Source organism: Mus musculus, chromosome 14 (assembly GCF_000001635.26).
Source record: "Mus musculus strain C57BL/6J chromosome 14, GRCm38.p6 C57BL/6J".
Classification (NCBI taxonomy): Eukaryota; Metazoa; Chordata; class Mammalia; order Rodentia; family Muridae; genus Mus; species Mus musculus.
This window is the reverse complement of record NC_000080.6, coordinates 47,068,722-47,096,250: the sequence shown is the minus strand read 5'-3', so window position 1 is coordinate 47,096,250 and position 27,529 is coordinate 47,068,722. Positions and strand designations below refer to the sequence as shown.

The following is a 27,529-nucleotide window of genomic DNA, read 5'->3' as shown; positions in this document are numbered from 1 at the left end:
TCCTGTCTTGTCAGGCCACCTTACTTCCTTCCCATTCTCCCAAGCTGGCCCAGGTGTGTGGGGAGGACATACTGACCTCCCAGGGCATGCTCCGTCATACTGAGGCACAAGGACTCCAGCCTATTGTTGATGTCAGGTTCAGTCACAGGAAGCTGAAATTCTGTAGGAAGAAAAGGGTACATTGATGACAGGGACAAACAAGACAAGCAGAAAGTATCCATGATGTCACCTGGTTCGAGGATCAGTGTCTAGTGTGCCTCTACTTAGGAGAGCTCAAGGGGACCTGCAGAACCAGCATGGTGAGGTCTGTCATACTAGGAGCCCATTGTAGACATAGGCAGCTGGAAGCAAACTCATGACAAAATAGCCAGTCCCAGTCATGGGCCCCACTCTTGCTCGGACCCTGTGATGGCTTTCCTGCAAAATTAAGTGCCAACCCTAGCAATGGTCTGCAAGGTCTCCTTACAGCCCTGTTCTCATAACACCCCCTCTTCCCCTGCTCCATTGCAAACCCTCTTCTTCCCAGAACCTTTGCACGGCTGTTCTCCCTGCCTCAGTGTCAGCCTGCAAGTGTTGCCCTGGCTTAGTCTTTCCCTGACTCCGTAATTACCCCTCCTCTTCCTCCTCCTTCTTCTTCCTCCCTTCTTCCTCCTCCTCTTTACATTTATTTTTTTTATGTGCATTGTTTTTGTTTGTGTATTTGTTTTGTTTTGTTTTCCTGCATGCATCTGTCAGATCCTCTTGAAATGGGGTTACAGACAACTGTAAGCTGCCACATGGGTGCTAGGTCCTCTCGAAGAGCAGCCAGTGCTCTTAATCATTGAGCTCTCTCCAGTCCCCAAATTTATGTTTGTTTTTGTTTTTGTTTTGTTTTATATGCATTCAGTGGTCATGGAGTCTAGGGGATGCTTCATGCATCTGCCCCTCCTAGATTAGGGCTTGTGTCCTTGGGGTGTGGCTTCGCAATAGTCACTGAGTCTGGCACCCAGCCTGTGAAATTCTGCTTTATCGTGAGGGGCAGGTAACATACTCCCAACCCAGCACATTCCCCTTTTGAGTGAGGGACTATGTTAATGATTCTGCTATGCCAGCTCCTTTACTGCCCAACAAACTCAGTCCCCAGTGGGGCTCAAGAATACTGGTAGTTAATCAAAACTAGGTAGGAGACATAGGGCTAGGAGAAGACCCATGTCTTCCTGCCTGCCACGACTGTTCATCATTTTCAAGTCTCCAAGCACATCGACTAGAGGAGCTAAGACCTTCTCTCCATACAGCCATAGACAAGGCATGACCCTCGAGCTTCTGGGTGTCCTCTATCTTCAGGGACTACTGCTTTCTCTCCCCCATGGAAGGCAGCTCCGGGGCCCTCTCTTTCTGGCTGGGACTCGGTGTTAATTCCACTTCATCCCTCCCTCCTGTGGGACCTTGGGATGCCCCTAAGCATCTAGTAGAGAGCGGTGGTGGATTGATTGTCTAGAATCAGGCTCTCTAAATCTAGCGCTCTCTTCAACCACATCCAACGGACAGAGGCAGAACGAAGCCCTGCAGGTGTGTTCCAGTGTCTGGGACCCCAGCACTGCCACTACTTCCCTATGTGACCTTGAGAAGCAGTTCCTTCTCTCTTGGGAGTTATTTCCACCTGGTGGTGGGAGGAAGGATGGTGCGGAAAGGGTAGGCTGTTTGCTCTTTCACTCCTTTCAAAAAGGGCACGCGGTTGAGGGGACAAGTGCTGGGTGGTTGTTAGTGAGAAAACAAGTTGACATCGAGGGCTAAACCAGAATGTTTGTTTTATCTAATCAGGTATCCATCAACATCTCCTTTCTCAGGTAGACAAGATGGCTGAGCGATTACAGAGGCTTGCTGTACTCTGAGTTTGATCCCTGAAAGCGATCCTTTAACCTCCACGCTCATGCTAGGCCATGCACGCCCACACACAAACACGCACACACGATCATTAAAAAAAAAACTTTTTTTTTTTCTTAAAAGCTCTTCTCTTGAAAATTGTGCTCTCCCCAGTCGGCTGGTAGGGAGGCAGGTGCCATTTCCATCCTTTCAAGTTCTCAGAGAAGGGCTTGCAGAACTGGTCAATATGAAAGGCACCAAGCAGCAGACAGTGGCCTTTCTGTGGCAAGCTGAGGCATCCGTGAGGTTTGGAAGACACCTGGGCCAGCTCCTGAGAGGGTGGACACCTCTGAGGCTTCCAGGGACCATGGGAGCCAGAACAGATGGGAGGAGTTTCCCCTGAGCCCACCAAGGGGCTGCTGCTAAGGGAAAGGCTGGGGCAATTAAACCATCCCAGGGGAAGCTTATTTTTGTATTTTCATCCATTCATGTGAAAATCATATGCACGCAAAAATTAGCAGCCTTTGGGGTGTGAAACTCATAAAATAGAAACAGAATTTTATATATAGCTAGTTAGCAAATACGGAAGGGGAGGAAAAAAAAACAAACTTCAGCAATTATACTCAGCCATATGCTCACTGGGAGAGTGCGTTTACTCTCTAGCGCTCCCCTTTAAACAAACACTGTGGAGAGATTTGGATAAATAAAGAGGAGAGAGGAGTCTCAGCTGCAGGAGCTCTTGCCAACACGCAGCAACATGCCATTTTCCAAGCCCGGGATTGCGTGTTTCCAGGAAGGAGGCTGAGAAACACAGGCCTCTCAGCTCCAAAGTCTCCAAGCATCGCCGAGGCTGCTCATTTAGGTGGGAAGTTGGTTTGCCCGAATCTGTCTCCACTCTTCGCTCTGACACGCTCCCGTCCCTCGCAGAGCAGTGCTGAAGAATTCCAAGTCTTGGTGAAGCCCATATGTTCACGCCGCAGAGAACCTTAACAGTGTGACTTTTTAATTGTGTGCTTGATGAAAACAGACCAATGACGTCTTGCCGCACACATCAGGCGGAGAGGCTGATCAGATAGATGGGGGCTTCTGTCTCAAGCTAACACCCTTCAGTCATTTGCTGCTTAGTGGGGTAGAACCCTCCGTAAATTTAGCTCCAGGACAATCAGGCTGTGCTGCGGGCTGGTAGATACACGTTAGCATGTAGGTCTCAGGCATCATAGGGCTACAAGCGCTGAGTAAGACAATAGGAAGGACTGGCTTGAACCCACTCACTGTTGTCTCCAGGAAGTCTGTTTCTTCCCTGGAACCGCCGCTCGGAGCTGTTGGAAAAGGCCCAAATCTGGAACCTTTCCTTGTGGACACGATGCTACCAATACTTTGGATTTGGATGCATTTCAGACATTCAGATTGGTGTGGAGTTTATGCAAATATTCTGGAATTTGAAAAACCCTGACATTTGAAACACATCCAGTCCTAAACACCCTGAATAATGAATATTAAACCTGTAACAGGAATTTTTTTTTGTATCATTAGATTATTCTAGGGTTTGGTGAGGATTCTGAAGGGTTAAGGTGGACTCAAAACTGAAAAAGAAAAAATTATTTAAAAATTTTATGTAATGTGTATGTCTGAGTGAGTATATGCCGCATGTGTACATGTGCCCATGGAGGCCAAGCAAGAGCATAGATCCCTTGGTGCTGGTGATGGTGGGGCCACCTGATGGTGGTGGTGATGGTGGTGGTGGCTGTGGTACCCTACCTGAGTATTTTAGGAGAGCAGTAAGACTCTTAACCAGTGAGCCATCTACCTGTCTAGCCCCAACTTGTGACTTAAATTGTGCCTTTTTAGAATTTCTCCACATACAGAGCACTGTGATCGCAGAAGATTTGGAAAGGAGCCACTGGCCATCTCTTCTAGGGGCACTTCTGTCTGAGTCCTTTAAAAACTCAGCTGGCTTGTTCCAGGCAGAAACAGCCCCTGGGCTGAGCGGTACGATTCCACCGGGACTTAAGGCTATGCAACAGGCTGGGCACGCTAAGAAACCTGCGAGACCCACCTTGCAGCTGACCACCTAGTCTGATTGCTACCCAGCTACATGGGCCTTTCACATGTGTGTTTACAAGTATGTCCCTTACTGCTGGAGGGACAAAGGACTCAGAACAGGGAAGAAAAGGGGAGGTGGCTGGAGGGACAGAGGACTCAGAACAGGGAGGTGGCAATAAGGAAAAGATCTAATCCAGGTCAGATACAGACAACCAGCGGGGGTGGGAAGGCCGATCACAGGGAAGTGCTCGTGGCCAGTGGAAGAGTATAGCATGCTGTACCTTAAATGTTGTGGCTGATGGTGGCGGGGACATGGGTGGGGAGGAGCCTGTGCTGCAGCCATACCCTGGAACCCACATCTGTGTATCGTTAGGTCAGATGATATGGCAGAGGGCCATTCTGCCCAGGTAGACGCTCAGAGGAGGAAGGTGGGTTTGCCCAGATGCATTTGGCTGGGGTAAAGTTGACCCATTGACCAGTTCCTCTGCCTCCTGTCTCTGAGCCACAGCCAAGCTGTTTGCGTAGGTCTATTAGAAAGGTGGGGAACAACATCCACCACACACTTTGAATGGTCCCTAACCCTGCCTCTGTCTCTGCACAACAGTCCCTTACATTCCACAGTGGGCTCAGGACACTGTCCTCGTTCTTTCTAAAGGCATCCTACTGAGAAGGAAACAGGGCCACAGCTCAGAGGGTTGTGTTTCCAGGTTCGCAGCTTTCTGAGGATGGAGGACTCCAGTCACAAGCCAGTACATGGGCGAGGTTTGATGTATAGGGCAGGTATCACTCGGTGAAATGGTGCAATCTTGCCGTCTTGCACACAGGTCCTCTGGTTCAAGAGCACTTTCTTTGCATGCGGTCTTGTGCAAGTGAAGGGTGCCATTTTCAGAATGTAGGCTTGTGAGTTCTACCCCACCTGTGGTTTTCTTGTGGGAAAGCCTGCTCTGGGCCCTCTGCAACTTCTTGTTGGTGCTCCTGGCAAGTAAGGAACCTTCAGTGGCATCTAAACATCAGGTTACCCTGAGATCTTCTCTGCCTGAAGCCCAAGAGTGACTGAGTCTGGCTCGACAGACACAGAACTGCTTCCAGAAGGAAGGATCACTTGCCAAGCAATTTCGGAGTTTGATTTCCAGATGGGAAAGAACCCCACCTTTGTGCAAGGTGGCATTCTTACTGGGTGCCACAGGTGTGCTGAGCTCCAGGCCCCTTGTGTGTCTCAGACCTTGTCCTCTCAGTCCAGGAGGCCCTGCTGAGTGTTCCTCTCATCCCGGTGGCCAGCCAGAGTCAGCAGTGACATGCTGGCCTTCCCACTGGAACCAAGGCACACTTGACACCTGTCCAGGTGGAAATAAAGCAGAAAGCCACCATAGGCGGTGTCTGAGACGTCCTGACTATGCAGTGTGGGAAAGAGGGATGAGCCAGCACAACTGAGCAAGGTGACTGGTTAACAACACACACACACACACACACACACACACACACACACACACACACACACACACACACACACACACACACACGGAGGCTTCTCCATATTCCCCAGAGGTGGTCTTCCTTTGTAGGGCAATTATTTTGATGTTCACAAAGTCCATGCTTTCTCAGACGTTGTGGTCTTGGGTTTGGAAGTATGATTTTAAGTGCATGCGTACTCACGTTAAGAAGCCGGGGGTGGGGTGGGTGGGTGGAGAAACGTACCTTGTACCCAAGACAACCATTGGGGAGTTCCCATCTCCAGTTCATTTTATGCTCACATTTACAGGATCCTAGTTGTGTAAAGATGAAGTCCACATTCTGCTTTGGTGCTATAATTCTCCAAGTTCAGTCTCAGCACTGAACTTGGAGAATTCAGTATGAACCCTGAGAAGACCCCATGGCTGACCAGGTTGGGTTCCTCTGACTAGAAAGGCCTACACCCAGCTCCGACCTTTCAGGTTGACTCTGGTCTGGCCTGGAGGTGAGAGGCATTTCTGTGAAGGAAGCCGAGAAGCAAGACCAGCTTTCAAAGTTACTGTCTGGTTATCAGGAAGTGCACCTGGAAGCCCAGCCAAGGCCAAGGCGTTTGCATCCTTAGTGGAGCCACAGCTTCCTGTCTCCTCGCTGAGGGATTCTGGGTCATGGCTCTGACTTGCCTCACCCTTTATGGCCATGTCACAGAGATACCACCCAGCAGGTGCTGAGTGTGAGTGGGCAGAGCCCGAAGGGAGCCCTTGGTTAGCCCAGCAGGTCATTAGCAACGAGGAGACCAGAAGTAGGCATTGCTGCTGTGCATTGGCCACTATGAGGGATTTAAAGCCTTAAGGAGGGGTTTGCAACATCCAAGAAAAAAATCTTTATGAGTGGGGGGAGGGAAAAGAAAAGCCCAGGATATTCTAGAGTTCTAATACCCTGATCTGCGGGAACATTGAAATCCAAAGCCTTGTAAACAATTGCTTCTGGGACAGACACAGGGCTCCAGGCTGTGAGGTGTGGTGAAGCTACCCAAAGACAGGGTGCACCTCCTGTGTATTCACTGGGGGTGGGGGAATCTTGAAAGATGTAGCCATGGCCTAGGTGGTATTGTGCAAGTCTGGAATCTAGTGTTAGTGCCTGTGCAGAGAAAGGCTTCAAGGATCTGTTTGCTGTTTGAGATTCAGGTAGCTTGTTTTAGGAGGCATGGTGACTGAGACCACGTCTCCCCATCTGGCCTTGAGTCCACTCCGTCAAGTTACTCCTGAATCAAGAAACCATGGCTCTGTTTTCCAATGCCATTCCACAGTGACACCAACATTCAAGTTTTTCTCTTTTGTTGTCTTATCCTCTCTTTGCACACATCCCCCCCCCCCCCACCTTTCCACAGGGATCTCTTCCAGGGAGAGCTATCGCTGGTTTAATCAATCTAGGAATCCAGATATCTGACAAGTATCAGAAATATCCCTGTTATATTGCAACCAGTGCTGGGACTTCAGGCTCTGGCTCCCTGCTAGGCAGCCTCTGCTCACACTGGCAAGGCATGGTTTAAAAAAGGAAAGGCTTTCGGCAGCTCTAAAGAATGTGTGGTGACAGTTGAGGCTCAGCACTTTCCGGCTGGGTCACCAGGGCGTCTATTCTGGCATCCCAGCCTCCATTCTGCGTCAAGGGAGAGAGAGAGAGAGAGAGAGAGAGAGAGAGAGAGAGAGAGAGAGAGAGAGAGAAGGGAGCGAGTTAGCCAGGCCCTACCTGGTTGCTGGAACATCAGCATGTTTTGTGGGGAAGTATGCACGGGCAGCGAGCGGGTCTTCTGGACGGAGCTGTGGGTGCGGCTGGGCATGCTGTTGCTGCCCCCAGGGTTGGCAAACCAGAGGTTCTAGGGAGGGACATACAAGAGGGGGGCATTAGTCCAGACCCTGTGGGGATGTGGGGAGGCAGAGCCCCAGCTGGAACTCGGGAGACAGGTATCCCAGGACAGTTTTGGAAAGGCCCATGCTACCCGCCATGGACTTACTGAGAGATGGCTGAGACTGTCCCATTTGAGGCTCATTCACAGGCCTCGCTTTAAGTTTGAGCCACCTTCCCCTCTCCCCATCTCCAAAAGTGTTTTTACTCCATATATTTCTTAAAGGGAGTATGTGTGTGTGTGTGTGGGGGGGTTGTCTTAGAAATACTTGTAGCAAACAGTATAATGAGTTTAAGGCTCTTATTTGAATTTCTTTTTGAGAGTCCCCAAATTTACTCCACACTGAGGAGAAAAGAAAGAGTCAGTACTGGCAACAGGCCTGTATATCATGCAGCTCGTGTGTCCTGTAGTGACCTTGCCTAGAACTGATATCAGGGCTTCTCAGACATGCCCTTCCCATTGGGAGGGACTGCCACCAGCCTCCTCCTGGTGAAGCCTTTCTGTTTTAAAGACAACCTCTCATCAGGCCTGCTTGTATGTTCCCAGGCCCAGGCCAACCTCTATTGCCTCAGGGGGCTGAGGGAATGAACATTTAGGGAAAGGCAAGGTTGGGCTCAGGGGGGCAGAGAGGTCACTGTCAATCTCACAGCAAGGGACAGCCTCCCAAACAATCCTGTGGACTCACCATTGCAGCCGGGACTGTGAGGAAAAAGTCAAAGGAAGCTTATTAAATGCCCACCCAGACCTGGAAGGTGATGGGGTATGTTGGGGGGGGGGCAAAGATCAAGCAGAAGTAGCCCTTGCATGCCTGTCTACAAGGGTCCCAGAGATAAATGTAGCACTAGCTTTCCCAAGCAGCAGACATGAGTTTTTCCGTCTCCAGGGAAACAACGCAAACAGTGATTACCTGACAAGCATAGGCTCAGCTATCTCCTGGTTTAGATTCCCCTGGGGTCTTATCTTTCCATGCAGGAGACTGTCTGGGTTGGAGACATCTTAAAGCCTCAGTCCCTGAGCTTGGTCAACCTCCCTGCTCCCCAGAGCAGAACAAACCTGTCTTCCTTGTTTCATGATGGTGGGGTTGGCAGCGGTGTGGCGCTGGTTGGAGCTGACAAATCCACTGGTGCCCAGGAGACCAAGGCGGGCGGAAGGGACATTCCGAGATGCGATCTGGTACTGTCGTGGGTTCCGTCTGCCCATGCCGCTGCCCACAGAGCTGGCTGTTGGGAGGGAGTTGGACTGCCCAAAGCCACGACTGTGAGAGCAAAGAGAAGAGATCCAGAGGTTCTGGCTCCAGCCCTACATAGCCCAGGCTGCCAGTGGGGTCTCTTGGGGACTGACAAGAGGTTTGGGGGTGCCAATAATAGGCTATGAATCAAACTGTACCTAGTATCTAAAAGCAACAGCACATGCTAAATGTTGGCGCATGCACACTACTCTTAACCCACAAGACAGCCCTATGAAGTAGGCTTCCTAATCTTCACTGCTAGAAAAACTCAGAAAGCTTGAGGATTTTGCTATCGACACACAACCAGCAGGGGGCAGCACTCAAATATGAACCCAAAAGGGGAGCTCAAAGAGTCCCCTGCCTTCTATTCTTGTCTAGTCCAACCTGTGGGTCTGTGCATGAGGCCATGGTGCCTTTCAAGAAGCCACAAAGCAAAATAGTAGGGTCAGTATCTGGATCTGATTCCGTTCTGGTGCGCCTTCCATGATGGCGTGGTTCATTGCTGATCAGGTTGTCTGTAAGCAGTCTTAGATGGAGGACCCGATTGAAATATAAGCTCTGTTAGAAAGGACTGTATGTGTCTTCTTCAGCCCCTTATGTCCCAGGCCCGAGGCACGGAGTCAGAATTTTGCAGAGTAAATGCTGTTTGATATTTCTCCAACTGGGAGGTCACTGCGGTGTGTGGATGACTCCATACACACCTAGGATAGTCCAGTCTCTTCGTTCCCCAGGTCTTTCCTGCAGGGCGGCCCTCACCAGGGCTGGCAAGGCTCCGCTTTTCGGGTCCACGCAGGAGGCTGCTCCCAGCGGGGTCGGATGAGCTCAGCGGAGAAGCCTCCACCAGCCCCGGGCTTCTGGAACCGGACACATTCTTTCCAAGGGAGTCAGGCAGCTTTAGTTATTCAGGAGGGTGAAGGAGGTCTGCGTGGCGGGCAACGGCCACTAGATGGAGCAGAGTCGCTTGGTTGCTAAACTGGGGAGTTTTCGCCAAGCTTACCAGAAGACCCTGCAGATGAGCTGATTTAGCTTAGCCAGTGGAGGTCCAGGGGGCCATTCACAGCAGGTACTTCCTGCGCCAGAGATGGTTGTGTGTGAGTGCGGGGCGGGGGGAGGGGAGGTGGCGTCTGAGGTGGCAATGCAAAAGTTCCCGAGTTCCTAAATGTCTTAGGGAGAGAAGGTTCCAGGCTTTTGAGGCCAAGAAGGGTGTTGTAGAACCCATTCAGAAGAAGAGGTTCTTCTCTTGGGTTCTTGGTCTCTCTGTTTATCTTATCTTCCCTTTCCTCATTGAAAACTGAAAATTAGCGTGAGGCCATTCCATGCAATCAGAGACCCCAGGGAGGTAACTTGTAAAAGTGGCAGCAAGTGTGGGGGGGGAATGGGGGGGGATTTCCGCTTTCAGCTGTTAAGAACAGGTCCTCTGGCTTCTGAAGTCAGAATTTGGGCCACCTGGCAGATAGATGATCAGTATCTGCTAAGACTCCCCCCACCCCTTACTTGGTGTGAATAGATTTTTCTCACTTCCCTCTTTGGCTGGATTTTTAGAAGGCTATTTCTATATGCAAAACAGTAGTGGATGAGTGTTGCCTTAAAATGATCTGTTCTTCCACGAAAGCAACACTGTAGCTTGTAAAAAAATTTTTTTTTGAGACAGGGTCTAACTATGTAACACAAGCTAGCCTCAAACTGCCTTCCCGCCTCAACCACCCAAGTGCTGGGACTACTCAAGAAAATCAGACCTGGATCAAGACTGTATTTTCTAGCCACATCAAGGCCAGAAGGCTCTGTTAGGGCAGTCGGTGAAGAAAAGGAGAACCCTGACATTCCCAAGAGTTAGGACTCAGCTGTTTGGGAGAAGGAGTAAAGCCCAGAGTATTCCGGGGTCTGGGAGGTGGTGGTGGTGGTGGTGGTGGTGGTGGTGGTGGTTACAGTATAGCGGAGGCAGAATTTTGAGAGGCCTTCTTCTTCCTGATGGTGGAGTCTAGCTGTGGTGTCCTCAAAAGGTTATTTTTACAAAGCCAGGTTTTTCTAGAGTTGCTGCCGCTGACAGTGGGATTGAACTCTGAGGTCAGTTAGGACCACTCAGCTTAAGGAAATAATTATGTTTCCCAAGAAAGAACAAATGCCAAATTAAAGTCCCACTCTTGGCCCCTCCTCCATCCTGCCTCCTACCCCCGAGCTTGTCTGCCTCACCTTCTCTGCTTTTCTGAGTCTAACTGATGTCCTTTCCTTGAAACGCATGAAAAGACTTTGATAAAAATAACATTAATAAGAAGCAATTAATTTGGGATTTGTGAGATAATTTAAAGCAGGGGCTTGCCTGCGGTTACTTTTTTATGGGAGAAATGGTTTCTCAAAATAAATTAACAGTGTGAAAATATCCCAGAGGTGATGCGAAGAGCAGAATGTGTTTCATGGGTTTGGCGCCATCGATTTGAACATCCATGATTGGTAGCTGCATTCCCTCGTATCTAGTCAATAAAAAGACTCCGACCTGGCAGACCTCAGGCTGGCCCTGACCTAGCATGTGCTTATAACAGTCTGTAGAGGCTCAAACTCGGACCACGCCTCTCTCTAGGCAGACAGAGGCAGGGGATGTGTTGCTGGTGAGAGGAGCTTAAAAGCCAGGTATCTTCAACTTCTACTTCAGAATGACTTCCTCTAGGAACTGGTACAGCAGGGCCCGGTACTGCAACAGGAGCTGGAGACCTCCTCCTCACCTGGGAGTCGGAGCATCACCCATAGAAATGGGGTGCTTGGCCTGGGAGTGAGTGTATCTCTCATAGAAATGGGGTGCTTGGTGGCAGCACAAGGCAGTTGAGGAGCAGGTCTTGCTTTGCATCCAGGCCGCTGATGCAAGAGTGATCTGCAGCCCATCAGAGCTGGCAACCCCCAAGGGCTGGAGACTGGTGAGCTGGCAGTAGTATCAATTTGCAGGCATATCCTCTGTGTGCATTAGCCTGAGACCAGAGCAGTCATTTGGCTCTGCAGTGGCAAGGAGTACTGATCTGGTGCCCAACACTGGCAAGCTTGCTCCATATCCTGGGTACCTCTGCCTATCAATTTATCTGTAAACTAAGGTTAATAAAAGCAGTTCTACTTCATAGGGTTGTCGTGAGGGTGGAATAAACGAATATATTTTTAGTGTTCAGAAACCACTGGGCATGTGCTAACTAAATGTTTGCATAATAAATAACAGTACTGTGTAGTAGAATGTGATAGCATCTTAATTTTTAAGTAAATCTGTCATGAAGATGTTTCACAAACTCCAGCTGGCCTTATTTCCTTCAAGTGGTAAGGCACACTTATGCAAATGAGCTCCCCCCCACCCCCAATTTAACAACACAGCTTCTGTACGTGCACTGGGAAGTGAATTTCGGAACCTGATGGGTACAAGCAAAGAAATGAATATTTATCTGTTTATGTTTGAGAATGTGACACAAAATGGCGATCCTCTGTAGGATATCGGTGTGATCGCTTCCTTATTCCCAAGTCCTCTCTACCATTGCTTAAGCCAGCCCTCCTCCCTCCTTCACTTCTATGATAACTTAACCTTCACTTCCTATCTCCCATGCACCTGGTCTCTCAGTTTACAGCCATATTAAGGTAACATGTTCTGAAGTGTGACCAGGCTTATTTTTAACTGCATCCAAGAAGCTGAGCTACTATGAAAAATCAAGAATGGTCCTGCCCCGCTATTAGACTGCAGCTCAGACCAAAATAGACGAGCACTGGGCTCTTCACTCTGCCACGGACTATAATTAGCTTGTCTGCAGCTAGAAGGTAGAAAGGCACTACACTACCACTTAAGGTACTGATAGAAGATCCCTCTCAGGTCTTTTCAGAGCCCCGCTTTGTGGCTCAACCCTCCCCCGAGGTTTGCTGGCATTCATTACATCATGAACTCACACTTCTCACACCTAGATGAGTATCACCATTCTGACCGTGAGCATCAAGGTACAGATGTTGCGATTCAGCTCTTCCTGTGGGAAGGTTCTCCCTACCAGCCTTTCTCCTACCACAACCTGTTTAGGTAATGCGATTTGGAACTCTCCACAGGGTATCCTCATTCAGGAGGAGTGATGACCTGCCATGTTCCCGCCTAGAACCGTGGCAGCCAGTGACGCATGGGGGGGGGCACCATGTATTACAAAGAACAAAATCCCAACATACTTTCTTTGCTGTCGATATCCTGATATGTCTAGAAGGGTTTTCCGAGGGAAAGACCGAAAGAGCTTCTGCACCTGCTGTTTCCATGACAACAATCTTTTTTTCTGTGTCTCTGTAAATGCCTGCAAAAACAAACAGGACTTTTAAATGGGTGACGCAGCCTGGCATTAGAAGGAAAAACACACAATTAATAAAGGAAATCGCCAATGTCTCTACAGTAGCTCCTTTCCCCCCACCTGCTTCCAACCTGGTCCAGACAGCAGCCAGCTTAAATTGGAGCCATCTGTGCTGAAGATTCACGTTATTTGGCACTTGGGAGCACCTGGTTCAGGCATTAAGCTTTTGACAACCTCGTTTTTTTGGCTGTATTTCCTGAAGACCCACACCCATCTTCCCCTTGTCTGACTCCTTCCTGCACCCTATGTGTTAACTGGGGATGAGCTGCAAAATTGGTTGTTAGATATTCTAGCTTTGCAGACCCCCTGCATTTTCATAATCAATGGACATTCTAGGCCACTCCAAAAATCGATCTGCCTGATGGTGTGTGGTCTGGAGTGGACTGCAGGGCTCAGAATGGCACCATTCGGTGGCTTAGGGCTTTTTTCCTGAAAGGTCTCTAGTTAAACAGCCTTGTGCCCTTTGAGCTGAACCCCCCCCCCAAGTATACCAGCCCTGACCTTAACCTTGCCCGTAGTTGAGGGAAGAAAGTAAGCCTGATGCTTTCTCAAGTCTTCTAGTCATATTGGAGTGTAGGCAGACATTTTCACTAGTGTCTGTAACACATGTCTATCTCATCTTTAGCATATAGCAATACCTATATAGTCTATAACACACACCTATACAGTCTTTAGCACACACCTATGCAGTCTATAGCACACACCTATGCAATCTAGAGCACAAATCTATGCAATATAGAGCATACACCTATACAGTCTATAGCATATATCTATATAATCTAGAATGCATACCCATGTGATCTATAGCATATACCTATGCAATCTATAGCATATACCCGTGAAATCTATAGCATGCACGCATGAAATCTATAGCATACACCCATGCAATCTATAGCATATACCTATGCAACCTAGAGTGCACACCTAAACAATCTATAGCATATATCTATGCAGTCTATAGCATACACCTATACAATCTATAGCACACACCTATACAGTCTAGAGCACACACTTATGCAATATAGAGCACACACCTATGCAGTCTATACCACATACACATACAATCTAGAGCACACACCTCTACAATCTAGAGCACACAGTACACATCTATATTATGTTCCCTGTGATGTATAGCCTTTGCACTCACCATATCCCAAGTCCCTGATTCTGGGACTTCCAAATTCAAATACATCAAAATCATCCAAGGAAAATATTGGCTATAGGTGATGGGGGGGGGGTTGGCACCCTCCAATGCTCCAAAGCTTGACTGAATAATCTAGAAGGTTTCCAGGAGGCAGTTTATAGAAAGTACCCTGGTAAAACTGTGCAGGTGGAGCACTGTGGATGCACGGTGTCCCAGAAGGTGGAGCACTGTGGACTCACGATGTCCCAGCAGGTGAGGGTTCCAAGCCATATGAGTGCCCCACCAAGTTCCTGAGCTGAGGTTTGGAGCAAAGCTATCTGCTTGGGTTGGTTAGCAGTAGCAGTGACAGAAAGCATTTCCAAGTGGTTTGGACAAAAAGGCATGGAATCCTTTAAGTAGTAACAAAGTATTACTTAGAGTAACAGACTAAATGCTTGCTTTCTGTAAAGGAAACAGGTTTCTTGACGATTGAAAAAGAAGAAGACAGCTTAATTTTCTCCTGAGGATGCTTAATCTTTTAAGGATGTAAATCCTGAAGAACTTGGTGGATAAAAGCAAAAGCATACCACTTAGCTGTGGAAACACTCTCCTCGGAGCTGAGGATGTTCAAGAAGGGCTGCCTAACTAAAGGACACAGTTAGGTCCCTGTGGTTGTGTGGTCGGGGTTCTAATGACTGCAAAGTGAGCGTGGGCTCCTCTCCACGGTCATTCTCCTTTGTAGGTGATAATCACTGAGTGCTCACTGATGCTTACAGCTGGGCTCAAGGCTGACATTGTTGTTGCATTAATAAAGGCAGGAAGGACATGGACCCTCTGACTTGGATTAGCTTATGCAGCTAAGTGCTGAGGACACAAGACAGCCTTGGGGATGATGGCTCAGCCCAGTGGGTCATAGGATGGCAGATGGGTAAGACTCAAGTCCATGAACCCACTCACACAACCTCAGCTGAAGAGGTGGTGCTTTCTGGAAACTGAGGGTCACTCAAAAGGGGTCTGTGAGGGTGAACTGCGTTGGGAGTAGATACCAAAGAAACAAACAGTTCCACACATGCTGCTCCCCAGTGCCCCAACCAGCTGGCTTTGGCTACACAGATGCACCCTTTAGGGTGGTCTCTGTGAGTTCTTTGGCGACAACCTTTAGACCAATAGTGGCACAAACCAAATGGCTTCACAGTCGTACAATCACAAGATCCAGCCGCAGTGAGCTTGAAGAACAACTGTCCAAGTCACAAAGGAGTGAGACGCAAGATGCCCTCCCAAGGACGCCATTATGTAGATGACATCTCCTATGGTGGCACACGGCATCTAAGTAGATACAGTGTGGGCACCCTCATCCCAAGGACGTCACCACATCCAGAGATGGGTGCTCAGTGAGCAGTTCTTCCCAGCTGGGAGACATCCAGCAAGCAAGCTGAAGTAAGGTCGTAACCTGGCTCCGGGGACCCCCATTGTAGGGAACCTTCTAATGGTTGCTGTCTCAGTGCAACCTCCTCCCCTGGCAGCCCAATGCCAGAGGATCAGGGCAGGGAAGGAAGATTGGAGGCCTACTGACTTCCCAGACACTACCAGTCACCCAGCTCAAGGCTTCTGCCCCATCAGGCCCAGAGCAATCCGTTTGTCTGAAGAGAGAGATGGCCACCCTCGGTCCTGTAGTTTACACGCTGGGTGCAAAGTCTCCCAAGTGAAGAGAGCCATCGCTCCAGAGCCATATCCAGACAGTGAAGGGGAGGAACCTGGTCCGATGATTCAGGAACCAAAGTGAACTGGCATCACCGGTAAAACTCAGGACCTCCCCTGTTCTTCAGTTTACTACCTTAGGGAGTCAGGGCCTTCCTCCTTAGGGAGGGAGGTGCCTGCATTTAGTAAGCACCTTCTTGATTCAAACCTGCTGGGGAACAGGAGGCCTTGGCTGTGAGAAGGACCCCTGTCTGTCTGAGGCTCGAGTCTAAACCTTGCTACTCCTGCGCTGCCCACTAGCCTCCCAAGACAGGCGTGTGCTACCAACATGGCATCCTTATCCAGCCAACAACCAAAGCCTCGGACAACACTTTTCCTTCTATAGCAGAGTGCAGACCCCACCACCTCACACGAGTTCAGGCAGAAAGACCTGCCGTGAGACCCGTTGAGCCCATGAAGGAGGTGTACTCTAGTAAACAGAAGATGGGACCGCTTTGCACTGAGCACTTAGGGCTGCCAGAGAAGAAAAGTCAGGGGTTTCAGGGAGGGCACATGGGATGGGAGAGGGGCTAGGGTGATGCTCCAAGGCCAGGCTAGACCAATCGGAGGCTTATGCCTAGTTCCATGGAGGCAGCTGGACCTAGTTGTTCTTTGGTTTCATGGGTTCAAATAACTTGAGCTGAAGTGGAAACCATCTTTTCCTCTCAAGTCTAAAAGCCTCAGTGCTAAGAGTGGGCATGCGATGGAGACGAGCCCCGTCTACTTTTATAGAGCATAGCTCTTTTCCTGACCCACCACCGCAGCCCACTCACAAACGCCCTCCTCCAGGCAGAGCCCTGGATTCTACCTCAACACCTGTGTCCTTAGAACTGTGCCTTGTATTTTCTTTAAAGATTTTTGTTATTATTTATGCTCGTGTATGTGTGTGTGTGTCCTGCACGTTAGCATGCACACATTTGTGTGGGTGCCCATGGAAGCCAGAAGAAGGTATATATGTAAGGTCCCCTGGAATTGGGATCACAGGTAGTTGTGAGCCACCTAAAATAAGGACTGGCAACCAAGCTCAGGCCCTCTATGGGAGGAGCAACTGCTCTTAAGCACCAAGATTTCTCCCCAGCTTCAGACCACAGCGCCACAGCTGGACTTCTGGCCTCAGCTTTGAGACAGTCCTTTCTACTGCTGGAGAAGTGCCCTGGGTTCCAGCTCTAGCTTAGGCACCTGCCTACCATTCCATCACTGGGTTCTGAGGCACCATGGGAGGAGGGGACCTCTGCAGGGGTCTTATCATTATGGGAAATGCCCCCCCCCCCCAGGCTCATGGATTGGAATTCCTGGTCGCAGCTGTGGTGCTATTTTGGAAGGTTGTGGAACATTTAGAAGGCATGGCCTCAGTGGTAGAAGTGAGGACAGGCTTTACGGGTCATAGACTCATCCTGGTTCTCACTCAACATCCCCCGGCTTCCTGGTGTACTGCTGAGATAGACATCTCAGATTCCTGCCTGCGCTAGCAGAAGCTGCTCTTCCGCACGTGCCTTTCCCATGTGGGAAACAAAGACATTTATTCTTGAAGGTTGCTTTTACTCAGAGATTTGATCCCAGGGAGACAAAAGTAGCTTGTATACCTATTACTGTTTATCTTCCCCAGTGCCCTTATACCATAAGCCTCTTAGCCCAGGGCTCCCTAAAAGTACACAGAATTCTTGCCTTTCTATCTTTTTTCCCTTGAGATAAAACCAAGTGTAAACATCAGGATTGCAACCAGTGAAGGGTCAGTTGGGGCTCCCAGGGCATGGCCTTTGCCTTTACTGAAACAGGTAAGGAAGGCCTGCAGCCACTGTCAGGCAAGAACTAACAATGCCCTGGGTGATCTGAGAAACTCTTTTTGTCTAGGTGAAAGTCTGGCTTTGGAGTCACTGTTTCAGAGGGTGGCATGACTGAGCTCATGACAGAGATAGTTGATGGTTGCGCAGAGAGCTTCTGGCTGGGACGATGGGCTACGTGAGTTTCTGCTGCACAGAGAAGACAGTGTCAAGATGAGAGTGTGGGGGAGCCGAGAGTGATTGTCTGGGACGGAACCCCAGGAGCATGTGAAGAAGAAGTAATGGGAAGAGCATCGGACCAGAAGAAGGAAGGCTCTCAGAATGGCAAGAGTCGCCTGGGCCACTGGGAGACTGAATGGCAGAGCAGAGCAGAGCCAGACCTCTGTGCTGGCCACCGACTGCCCACAGGACCCACTGAACTCTTGGGGTTCTGACTTCCAACAAGTGGATGTGAGAGGATCTAGCCATCTCATCCTCGTACCACCCCCCAAAGGCTTCACTACTTATTTACCTGGCCCCCTGTTCTCCCTGATCTGGATCTGAGAATATGACTCATCAGGACAGGGCACCCACAGAGCCACTGATTGCCTGGTCCTGAGCCCCAGGCTCTGTTCCCTGTGCATTGCTGAGGAACACCCACCAGCCTAGTCATGATTTCACATGAAGATCAAACTCAGGGAGTCTGCAGTCAATCTGCCTCAGTCTCCTTCCCCAGGTCAGATGGCAAATATAGGTTCTAAAACAACCACAAATCTAAACAGGCCAAGCAGCCATCAGTATCCACCCTGGTCATGATTTCTTTTCTGCACTTTCTCTCTCTCCCTCTCTCCTCCAGTTTCTCTACACTAAAAGATACAATATGTCTGATCATGTGGTGTGAAGACTTTATCTAGAGCTGGGCAGCAGTTCTGTGTATTAGTCAGCCCAGATCTGGTCACGTGGATTCTTCTGGGGTCGGAAGTTCTTCCCAGGTACCCTATGACATCAGCATTCTCTGTCTGGTGAATTCTGATGTCAAGGAGACAGTGTCCCATTTGGAGTCTTAGTCAGAAGTGGCCACAGCCTAGTTCTGTCACAGCTGTTGCTAATGGCCATCATTAATACTCATCAGAAACAAGTTTGTGGGAGACCAAAGCGATTGCATCACAGAAACTCTGAGCAGCATTTCTAAGCAGTGAGAGGAACAGGTTTACCTCAGTTGCTACTCACCTCATGAACAAGACACTTGTCTAAGAGCTGTAGATAGGAGCTTATATTTTCTTCATCGGGTCTGGAGACCAAGAGCTGTGTGCACACTGTGAAGTAAGAAGGCATCAATCAGAACCCTGCATGTACTTCCAGTTCCTGGGCTGCGCCTCTTTCAGGACCACGGCCTTATGTGGAATGTATGCCTGTGACATTGCATAAGGCTCACAGAGAGCACAGGGAGGCTCCTCATTCCATTGAAGTCAAGTGCTCAGTTGCCACAGGAGCCCTCACCCCCAGAAACTCCTTGGGTTTGTTCCTGTCATAGCATTCTATATTAAGCCCTCAGACACAGGCTCGAAGACAGACGCTCTGTGAGAAGAGAAACCGGGCTCTTGGGTTCTGCGTTTGCAGGTGGTGCTGAGCCCTCTGCCACAGTGTGTGTGTGTCGGGGGGGGGGAGCAACCCCATTTTATGAATGAACCACACACCCCTCAGCAGGTGGGAAGGAAGTTGTGTTTGTGTGTGAGAAGAAGGAGGCTGGAGCCACATTTTGGCTGGGACGCACGTAGGCGTGCACGGAGCAGAAGAGATCTGCCATTCAGCCACTCGCAGGCTTATTTTCTCAATGTGATACACATTTATCCACACACGCCTTCACCTACACACTCAAGCATGTGCCAGAGAAGATGGGGCAATGTTCCTCTGTGAGAAGAGCACACGTATGTATTAGGTTTCCCCCGACCCCATTTTTTTGGACATAGAGTTTCTCTTTGTAGTCCTGGCTGACCTGAAATTCATTCTGTAGACTCACTCGATCTGCTCATTTCTCCTGCCCCAGGGCTGAGATTAAAGGCATGGGCCACCACTGTCTTACAACATACTACAGATATTATGGGTATGTTCATGGCCCACTTTGGCCTTAATGTAAAGGCCACCTGCAAAAGGAGTCAGAGAGTTGGGTGTCTGTCATTTGAAGCACACCAAACTTAAAAGCTGGGGATCATATCTGAGACTTTCCCCTCCTATGTCTTTCCTCATCCTATGTCAGGATGCTGACGTAGATGCCCGCCAATTCCGTGTCACTACACACAGACTTCCAGAATAAGTGTTTGCAAAAAACACCATGAAAATGGCCTTAATGTCTACCCATGGGGACCTTGTTAAGTAATCTGTACATACAAATGTCAAATAACACACACACATACACACACACAGCTGATCAATATGCCTCCTTAAAGAATGGTGCTTTTGTATTGACATAAATATGCAAATGTGTAATGTTTTTGGAAATAAATATGAAAGGATCTTAAAACCTGTGTGAGAACGGATAGTCACACATATGTGCACGAGGTTTCAAAAGGGCAGCCCCACATTCAATAGTAGCCATCCCTAGAGAGGAGATGGCAGGTTTGGTGGGAGCAGGAAGGTGGTCACTGACTGGTTCCCACTGTTTTATATGGTGTGCTGTGTCCCCTGGGTTGTGGCTTCTCACACAGTAGTTACAGTTTAAACAAAGGTGCTGCTAAGAAGCGGTATCTCCCTAGGCTGAGCCCCGCCATGATCCCCTATATACAGGAATGGGATATGGGGGCACTCTCAGGTGGCTTTGTTGGGCTGGGTCTTTCCCAGGATGCAACAGAGCTTAGGGGCGGGAAGGGTGTGGAAAGGCCTGTTCCAGCCACCAGCTCCTCCTCATCCTGGGAAGCTTCGAGTCACCGCCTTCTACATCAGAGTTTAGTGGGTTTAGATCTCTTCAGGAGCTTGGATCGGAGGCAGTGCCCCTCACTTCATTTACAAGGCACAAGTCCACTTCTGTGGGTGAGAATTTGGCTCTTTAAAGGACAAAACTTGGCTCCCCCTTTTTAAAGGAAAAAGATTAGTATCTACTACCATTTTAAAAAATATAATCATAATGTCTTGTGAAGGATGTTGGGGGGCACAATTTATTCAAGGATGGTGCATTTTTCAAAACATGGTCATAAAGGCCTAACTGCAGGGAAGACAGAGGGGGTAGTGCAGGCAGGAAGGGTGGTGTGACCCACAGGGTCCACTTAGCTCTGTTCTGCCCAGGAGACATCACAGTTTAGTCGTGACTCACTGTAGCCTGATCCTGCTTCAGGCTATGTGTGTGAGTGTCACCTCTCACCTCCACAGCACCATCAGTCAGGGCCCGAGTAGCCCATGGCTGTTAAAAGTGACCCCGATAGCCTTAGGTCAATAAATGGGGTTAATAGCCAAGCAGGCAGATGGCTGCAACAAAGTGTGAACTGGGTTAAGACAAGGAGAGAACAGGCCGCAAGGACCATGAGAAGGGGACCTCATAGAGCCCGGAGGCCCTGTCAGACTGTCTCTCCTGTGGGGAGACTTGGCTGCCATTTGCAGGATTAGGAAGTGGAGCAAAGGTGAACGAACCGGAGGGAGGGAAGGCGGGCTTCAGCCCAAGCGGTCACATGTCAGGTTGTGTGGTACCTTGCTTGAGTAAGCTGAGCGGAGAGACCACTGTCCTGCATCCACTCGGGATGTAATTCTTTCTGGCTAGTAGGGCCCTGGCTTCAGACACGGGGAACGTATGTGCAGTCGTTAGCAAGTAAGGAGCTGCCTGAGTTTCTGGGAACTCAGACATAGTCTGTCTGCAGTATAGAACAGGGGTGGTAATTCTTTGGGTTTGGGCTCTATCAATGTGGCAAAGGGAAGGCATCTCATGGGACTCGGCCATGCTCTACTTTGGGGTACTAAGAAGGTCTCCAGACAACCATGGGGTAGGAGGTGGAGCAGCTGAGGCGTGAAACCCCAACTCTGCCAGGAACTGCGTACATTTTGGTGGACGGCTTATCTCATCTTGGATTCCTCTTTTGTAAAATGAGGTATTTTGGGGCTCACTTAAGTCACCAAGGTAAACCACAGGCACAAGACTTAATTAGTAGCCACAGTAATTAGCTAACAGGTCAAGACCACCAGAGCATCCCGTGAGGTGGATCAAAGGCGAAAGGAGGGTGTAAACCCAGGGGACTGAATAGAAGCGCCTTGTACTGAGAGATGTCCGAGGCAGGCCTAGTCTCTGCTGAATCAGTAAATGACCAGGAAGCGCAGGGCCTGGGAGCTCAGCAGGGGGCGCTCTCTGGGCTCTAGACTGGGACTTCCCCTGTTCCGAGCCACGGATGCTCTGGGGGAGGGGACCCTGGCTGAGCAAGGGTTTTGTACTTGGAAGCATCTTTTTCAAAAGTGTCTGCCCCACTTCTTTGTCTCTGAAGGTTCAAGGCCCAATAGATCCAGTACTGGAAGGGCCCAGTATGCCTAGAGAGATCCACAGACTGGAGTTGAGACATCCAATTGGCAAACCTGATTCTGTAGGGGTGCTAACGCCACCTAGTGGTTACGGAAACTCATTCTACGCTCCCCCACCTCATCGCAGCCCTCAGGACTCTTGGGTCTCTGGCTAGGGTTCCCTGAGAGAGAGAATAGTACCTTTCCCCATGACTCGGGTGAACTGCCCCGGGAGGTCCCCCTCCGGCAGAGGGGCGACAGCCAGCTCTCCGTCGCAGCTGCTCAGCTGGGGTGGTTGCAGTCCACCGCTGGCACCGGCTGAGGCACTGGCTGTGGCGCTGGTGACTGCTGCAGCGCTGTCTTTGCAGTCAGGGCTTGGGCTCTCCATCAGTGAGGGCTCCCGGCAGCGCACCTCAGGGGTGGTACTGGGAGAGCTGTAGGCCTTGATGGGTGTCAGGATCATCTGATGTAGCTCCTGGAGGGGGGTGCGCAGGCTGCCCCCTTCGATGATGTCCTGGGTTAGAAAGAGGGGGCTTCAGTGAGATCAGGGCAGCTGCCCCCCCCATCCAGGCCCTTCTCTCTGTCCTGTGCTCCCAGACAGGGCAGGACAGGGTAGCTGGGATTTAGTAGGGGATAGATGGTTTTAGATAGAGTCTGAAGACAAACATGTTTCATGTATAACGGAACTGATGGATAGATAATTTCATGTATACACAAGTCGGAGGCTGGGCAGATGTCTCAACTGTTAAAGTGCCTGCAGTGTGGGCCGGGCGTGGTGGCGCACGCCTTTAACCCAGTGCTTGGGAGGCAGAGGCAGGCAGAGTTCTGAGTTCGAGGCCAGCCTGGTCTACAAAGTGAGTTCCAGGACAACCAGGGACACACAGAGAAACTCTGTCTCGAAACAAAACAAAACAACAACAACAAAAAACCCCAAAAAACCCAAAACCCCCGAGGGGTCCCCATGTAAAAACTGGACCCAGCAGTGCACACCTGTAATTCCAGTGCTGGTGAGGGACAGGCTCCCTAAACAGCTGACCTAGCAGTGCCTGCTAGCTGCAGGCTCATGAGAGAACCCCCTTAAAAAGGGGGTTTGTGATGGAGGAAGACAACTGACATCAACTGTCAACCTTTGGTCTACATACACATACTCTCTCTCTTCTTCCCTTCCCCTCCCCCTTCTCCTTCCCCCTTTCCCTCTCTTTCCTCCTGCCCTCTCCTCTCTCCCTCCTCCCTTCCCTCTCTCTCACATACATGCACACTTGAGTGCATACACATGTGTACACTCATATAGGTCACTTTGTGTATATATTTTGATATTCTTGGCATTACTTATTAGAAAAAGGAATGTAAGTGTTTCTGGTAGGGATGATGGGGTTGGGACAGGCCCAGGGTCGTCTGGGTGTGAGGGGTAGGATGAGCCCCTGCCACCATTCACCGACAGTGTTTATGCAGCTCTGATTGGTTCTCTCTGGGTCCTAGAAGGAACCCTGCCTATCAGGGTCTCGATTACAAATGAAGCACTTCAAATCCCGAGAGCCCAGATTAGCAAGAACATGATTTTAAAAGCTTGACATACAGAATTCCAAAGCATCTCTAAGATGCTCGTGTTATCAAGAAAAAGGCTTGATGGTGTCAATGAGCACAGGCGTAAGGAACAGGAGCAGTCTGACCCCAACCTTTCCCATGAGTGGACAGGACAAAGGGAAGCTGCTGGAGACAGGCTTGGGTGCAACTCAGTTCTGAAAGGCAGCGGACATCGGCAAACCAAACTCTTTCAGCTGGTGGGAGGCTGCTCTTTGGGTGGGCTGTGTGTGTGGAAATGAAGCATGAATTGTGATTTGATCTAGTTGCCACAAGTTTTATTTATGAAGGAAGTGAAATTCTAATTAGCCCCAGAAATATCCCAAGCCTGCTCACAGCTACCATATAGTCTAAGTTGAAGAGAAAGTTAACCACCTCCTCTCCCTGGACTCTTAAGTTTTAGATATAAGTTCTCCCTCAATGGATCAGGTTGGCCTGGAAATCAAAATATCCCTGCCTGAGTCTCAGTCCTGTATCCTGACACCTAAAGCGAGACATCCATTTGCCTCTGCGAAAGGTTTCAGGAAGAAGTCTGACCCCTTGATTGGAAACACAGTGGCATGAGGAGCCAGGTCTGAGCTGCCCTCAACATGTGCTCTTCATTGCCCCCAACTTCCCTGGAGTCTTGGGTCAGCGTGGAAGGACATCCCTGACTTTGGGCCTTGCCTTGATCTGAGAAAGGGGCAGGGCAGGTGGAGGCAAGCTAGCTAAATAAGCCACATTCAAAGAATACCTACTGCCTCTCCTGACTCAGCCACCTAAGAAATGCTTGTACTGTGTTTCAGCTCATCTCTGAAGAAAGGGAGGGGGCAGATGGGACCAGCCAGAGGCCACATGAGGGCTTGCCATGCCATCTTGATGGCCAATGTCACCCAGGAGAGCAAATGTGTTTGAGACACTGTCAATTGCTCCAGAGCCCTTTCTGGCTTGCGCCACATGGCTGGACTTCATGGTTTGGGTGAGAGATTTTGGTTACACTAAGAGCTAAACTGTTTTCCAAGAAACTGATATACCCAAACCAAATGTTAGCTCCTATGTTAACCTACAAGGGAGATGGAGCTACCATACCAAGAAAAGAAACTGCAGACGGCTCAGTTAGTAAAATGCTTATTCTGACAGTTGGAATCCCTAGAAGTTACATTACTACTACTACTACTACTACTACTACTACTACTACTACTACTACTACGTCAGGTGTAGCAGAAGTCCCAGAGCTGAGGAGACAGAGAGAAGCAGATGCTTGCAGCTCACTGGCTAGGTAGCCTAGCCTGTTTGTGAGTTCCAGGCTGGTGACAGACCCTGTCTCAATAACCTGACCATCAAGTTTACATTCCAGATCTCAGATGAGTGCCATATTGAGAAGCAGGCCAGGAGATGGTCTCAATGGATCCCAGTCTGGTGTTATCCTTAACCCGTGGGAATTCATTCCCACCCTGACAAGTCTCTATTGATCCTTCCTGCTCCAAATATAAGCCTACATTATAAATACAAAGGCAAAGCGAAGCTGTCAGTGACCCCCTCCCAGAGCTACCAAGCAAGGACTTGTGGGAAAGCAGATGACAGGAAGTCAGGCCCATGGGTGGCACCTCAGAGATCTCTTGGGGACAAGCAAGAAAAAAAAATTATAGTAACATCAACCTAGCACTGGCCTTCCAGGAGGCCAGTTGGCAAAGTGCTTGTTTTATAAGTTGCAGTCCCCAGAGGGAGGAAGGCTGGTTCAGTATCTTTCCTGGGCATAGGATAATAACAAGGTGTAAACAATCAGAAAGAGAGCTTTGGGTAGCACAGTGCTCCTAGCTTCTATGTGACATGTCAGGACATCCTTTCCCTCTAGGTGGTGATAATTTGAAGCTTTCATAATATATAAGGCTCCTGTTTCTACCTACATCTGTTCTCTCTCTCTCTCTGTGTTTTCCCATCAGTCTGCAGCTGAGCTCAACAGCAGCTGGGCACTGTTCTAGGTTGGGAATATAAAAACTAATCCTCATTCCTATCCCAAGAGACTCAGTGTTCCTCAGACCCATATAGCAAGATAGTGTTAGGACAAGACAGGGACTCAGGGTTGAGAGGTGGGCCTGCTGACTTACAAATTCATGATCTCTCCCCACTTCCTACTATCTATCTCTCCTCTTTCTCCGTCCGTCCGTCCGTCTGTCCGTCCGTCCGTCCGTCCGTCCGTCCGTCTGTCTGTCTGTCTGTCTCTTTTCCCTACCTGCCTACCTGAGTGTTGCATTTATGGAAAAGGCCAGCAAATATCACAAGGGACAATGGGATGGAAGGAGGGATACCAAGAAATGAAGGGAGGAGATTTTGAAGACGGATCATAAAGCGACTTGCTAGTGAGGGTGTGCTCCTCTGAGTTCCACTTTCTCATTAGAAGCTACTGTCCTGATTGCCTTGTGAGGAGGCTGTTGTAGGGCCAGATGTAACGCTGTGCACAAAACCCGTCTTGGCTGTATCCACCTAATAAGTCTTGCTAGTATATGGCATTATTACCTAGAAATATTTACTACTCAATACTATCAAGTTGAATTATAATTTCTCTGTAGCAGTTTCAAAAAACAGGATCACTGACTGATGTAACCTCAAAAGGCCAAGATCTAGACTGTGTGAAGAAAAGGCGTAGACATTCGAGACGCAGTTTTCTCTCTTTGAATAGGAATAAACAGAACTTGTGTGTGTGTGTGTGTGTGCGCGCGCGCGTGCGCGCATCTCCCTAGATCCTTGATGACATCAAGGCTGTAGGCTGAGAAAATGGAAGAGTTTCACAATCTGGGAATGTTTGGAAAAGGGTCAATGTGTAAAAGCACATGGAGACACTTTCTTACTAAATATTAATATTAAAAAATCTCTTCCATTCTGAATTTCCTTTTTTTTCCTTGCCTTTCCAACAACTCATGAAGCCTACAGATCTGTGTTTATGCCTCATCATACAGTCATGAGGTGATGTCAGGCTTTCTGCTTCTGATCTCTACTGTTCTCCTGAGACCTTTTCTCACTCTGGCTGACGTGCCCAGCCGATCGGGGCAATGTCTGGTCTTCACAGTTCATGGCACATTCAGAGAACTTACTGGGATTGCTCTGTTCCCTCTCTGGTCCCTTGAGGCAGGGCTTACAGCCCAGCCTCTGTTATCACAAGGTCCCGTCTGATGGCACACCCTAGAGGCTGTTCTTCAGCTCTTGTAACTCAGCACACTCTTGGGGACACCCACTTCCAGTTACCTACAATTCTCTCCCATCTGGGCCATTCATGACCTGCCACATTAGAACTCCCAATCTGCTTTCTGGCCACTGACTTGCTGTTTCCACCTTGGTGTCCCACAGGTGCCACAACGAACTGAACTCCTTTCCTCTTTTGGCCCCCAATAAGTCCTGTGACTTATACGTGCTCAAACGCCAGAGCATATGACCCAAACCTTCTAACAACTGCTGGACTCCCTCTACAGGGGCTCTGCATCCCCTCCTTCTTTGTCTCTGTTTTGGTTTAAGGTCCCATCAAAACAGCTGTGGTCTCTTTGACTGCCCCCAGCAGCATCTAGCCTCTACCCAGGTGTCTAAGGACGTTCTCTTTGGCCTTGGTGATGGTATACCATCACCCCGGGTTGTGTGCTCAGTAGCTACCATATCTTTCTGTCCCGGTGCACATTCCAAGCTACCCAGGGCCAGGAACCACATACCACTCACAGTTAACCTGCAAGGATGGGCAAAGTGCGTCCAAACATCTGTTCAGCAAGCATTCAGTAGCGGAACGGAAGGGCTTGGGGCACGTAGTCAGCAGCTTCTTCGGATTATGAACTAGCTATGGGCGGGGTCTCAGCCATCTCCTTAGAAATGTGGGTTCTATGTGAGGTAAGAATGCCAGAGGCAGGCAGGGGAATTGTGATGACCATTCATTCCAACAGTGCCATCAGCTGGGGTTGGGAGAATGCCTTTAGCTGAGTCTCTGAGCCACCAGTAGTAGCAGGTAACAGCTCCCTTCCTAAAACAGCAGGAAAGATTTCAGGAGATCGAAGGAGAGAGTTGGGGGCTCAGTCTTCAGGGATGTGT

General features: G+C 49.4%; 1 protein-coding gene across 8 annotated transcripts in view; it reads right to left on the bottom strand.

Annotated features, from left to right (window-relative positions):
* The window catches only part of Samd4 (sterile alpha motif domain containing 4), a 222,853-nt gene that overhangs the window by 9,567 nt on the left and 185,757 nt on the right, over positions 1 to 27,529 (bottom strand). For 6 of the 8 annotated variants that reach the window (NM_001037221.2, NM_028966.3, XM_030248082.1 and 3 more), the window contains 6 exons: positions 22,103 to 22,415; positions 18,659 to 18,744; positions 12,636 to 12,754; positions 8,291 to 8,492; positions 7,081 to 7,207; positions 77 to 160 (listed from right to left, as the gene is read on the bottom strand). In NM_001037221.2, the coding sequence (NP_001032298.1) occupies positions 77 to 160; positions 7,081 to 7,207; positions 8,291 to 8,492; positions 12,636 to 12,754; positions 18,659 to 18,744; positions 22,103 to 22,415 (931 nt within the window). Of the gene's footprint in view, positions 1 to 76; positions 161 to 7,080; positions 7,208 to 8,290; positions 8,493 to 12,635; positions 12,755 to 18,658; positions 18,745 to 22,102; positions 22,416 to 27,159; positions 27,494 to 27,529 lie in introns of those variants that run through there. The other 2 variants (XM_006519631.4, NM_001310544.1) reach the window with 2 other exon arrangements.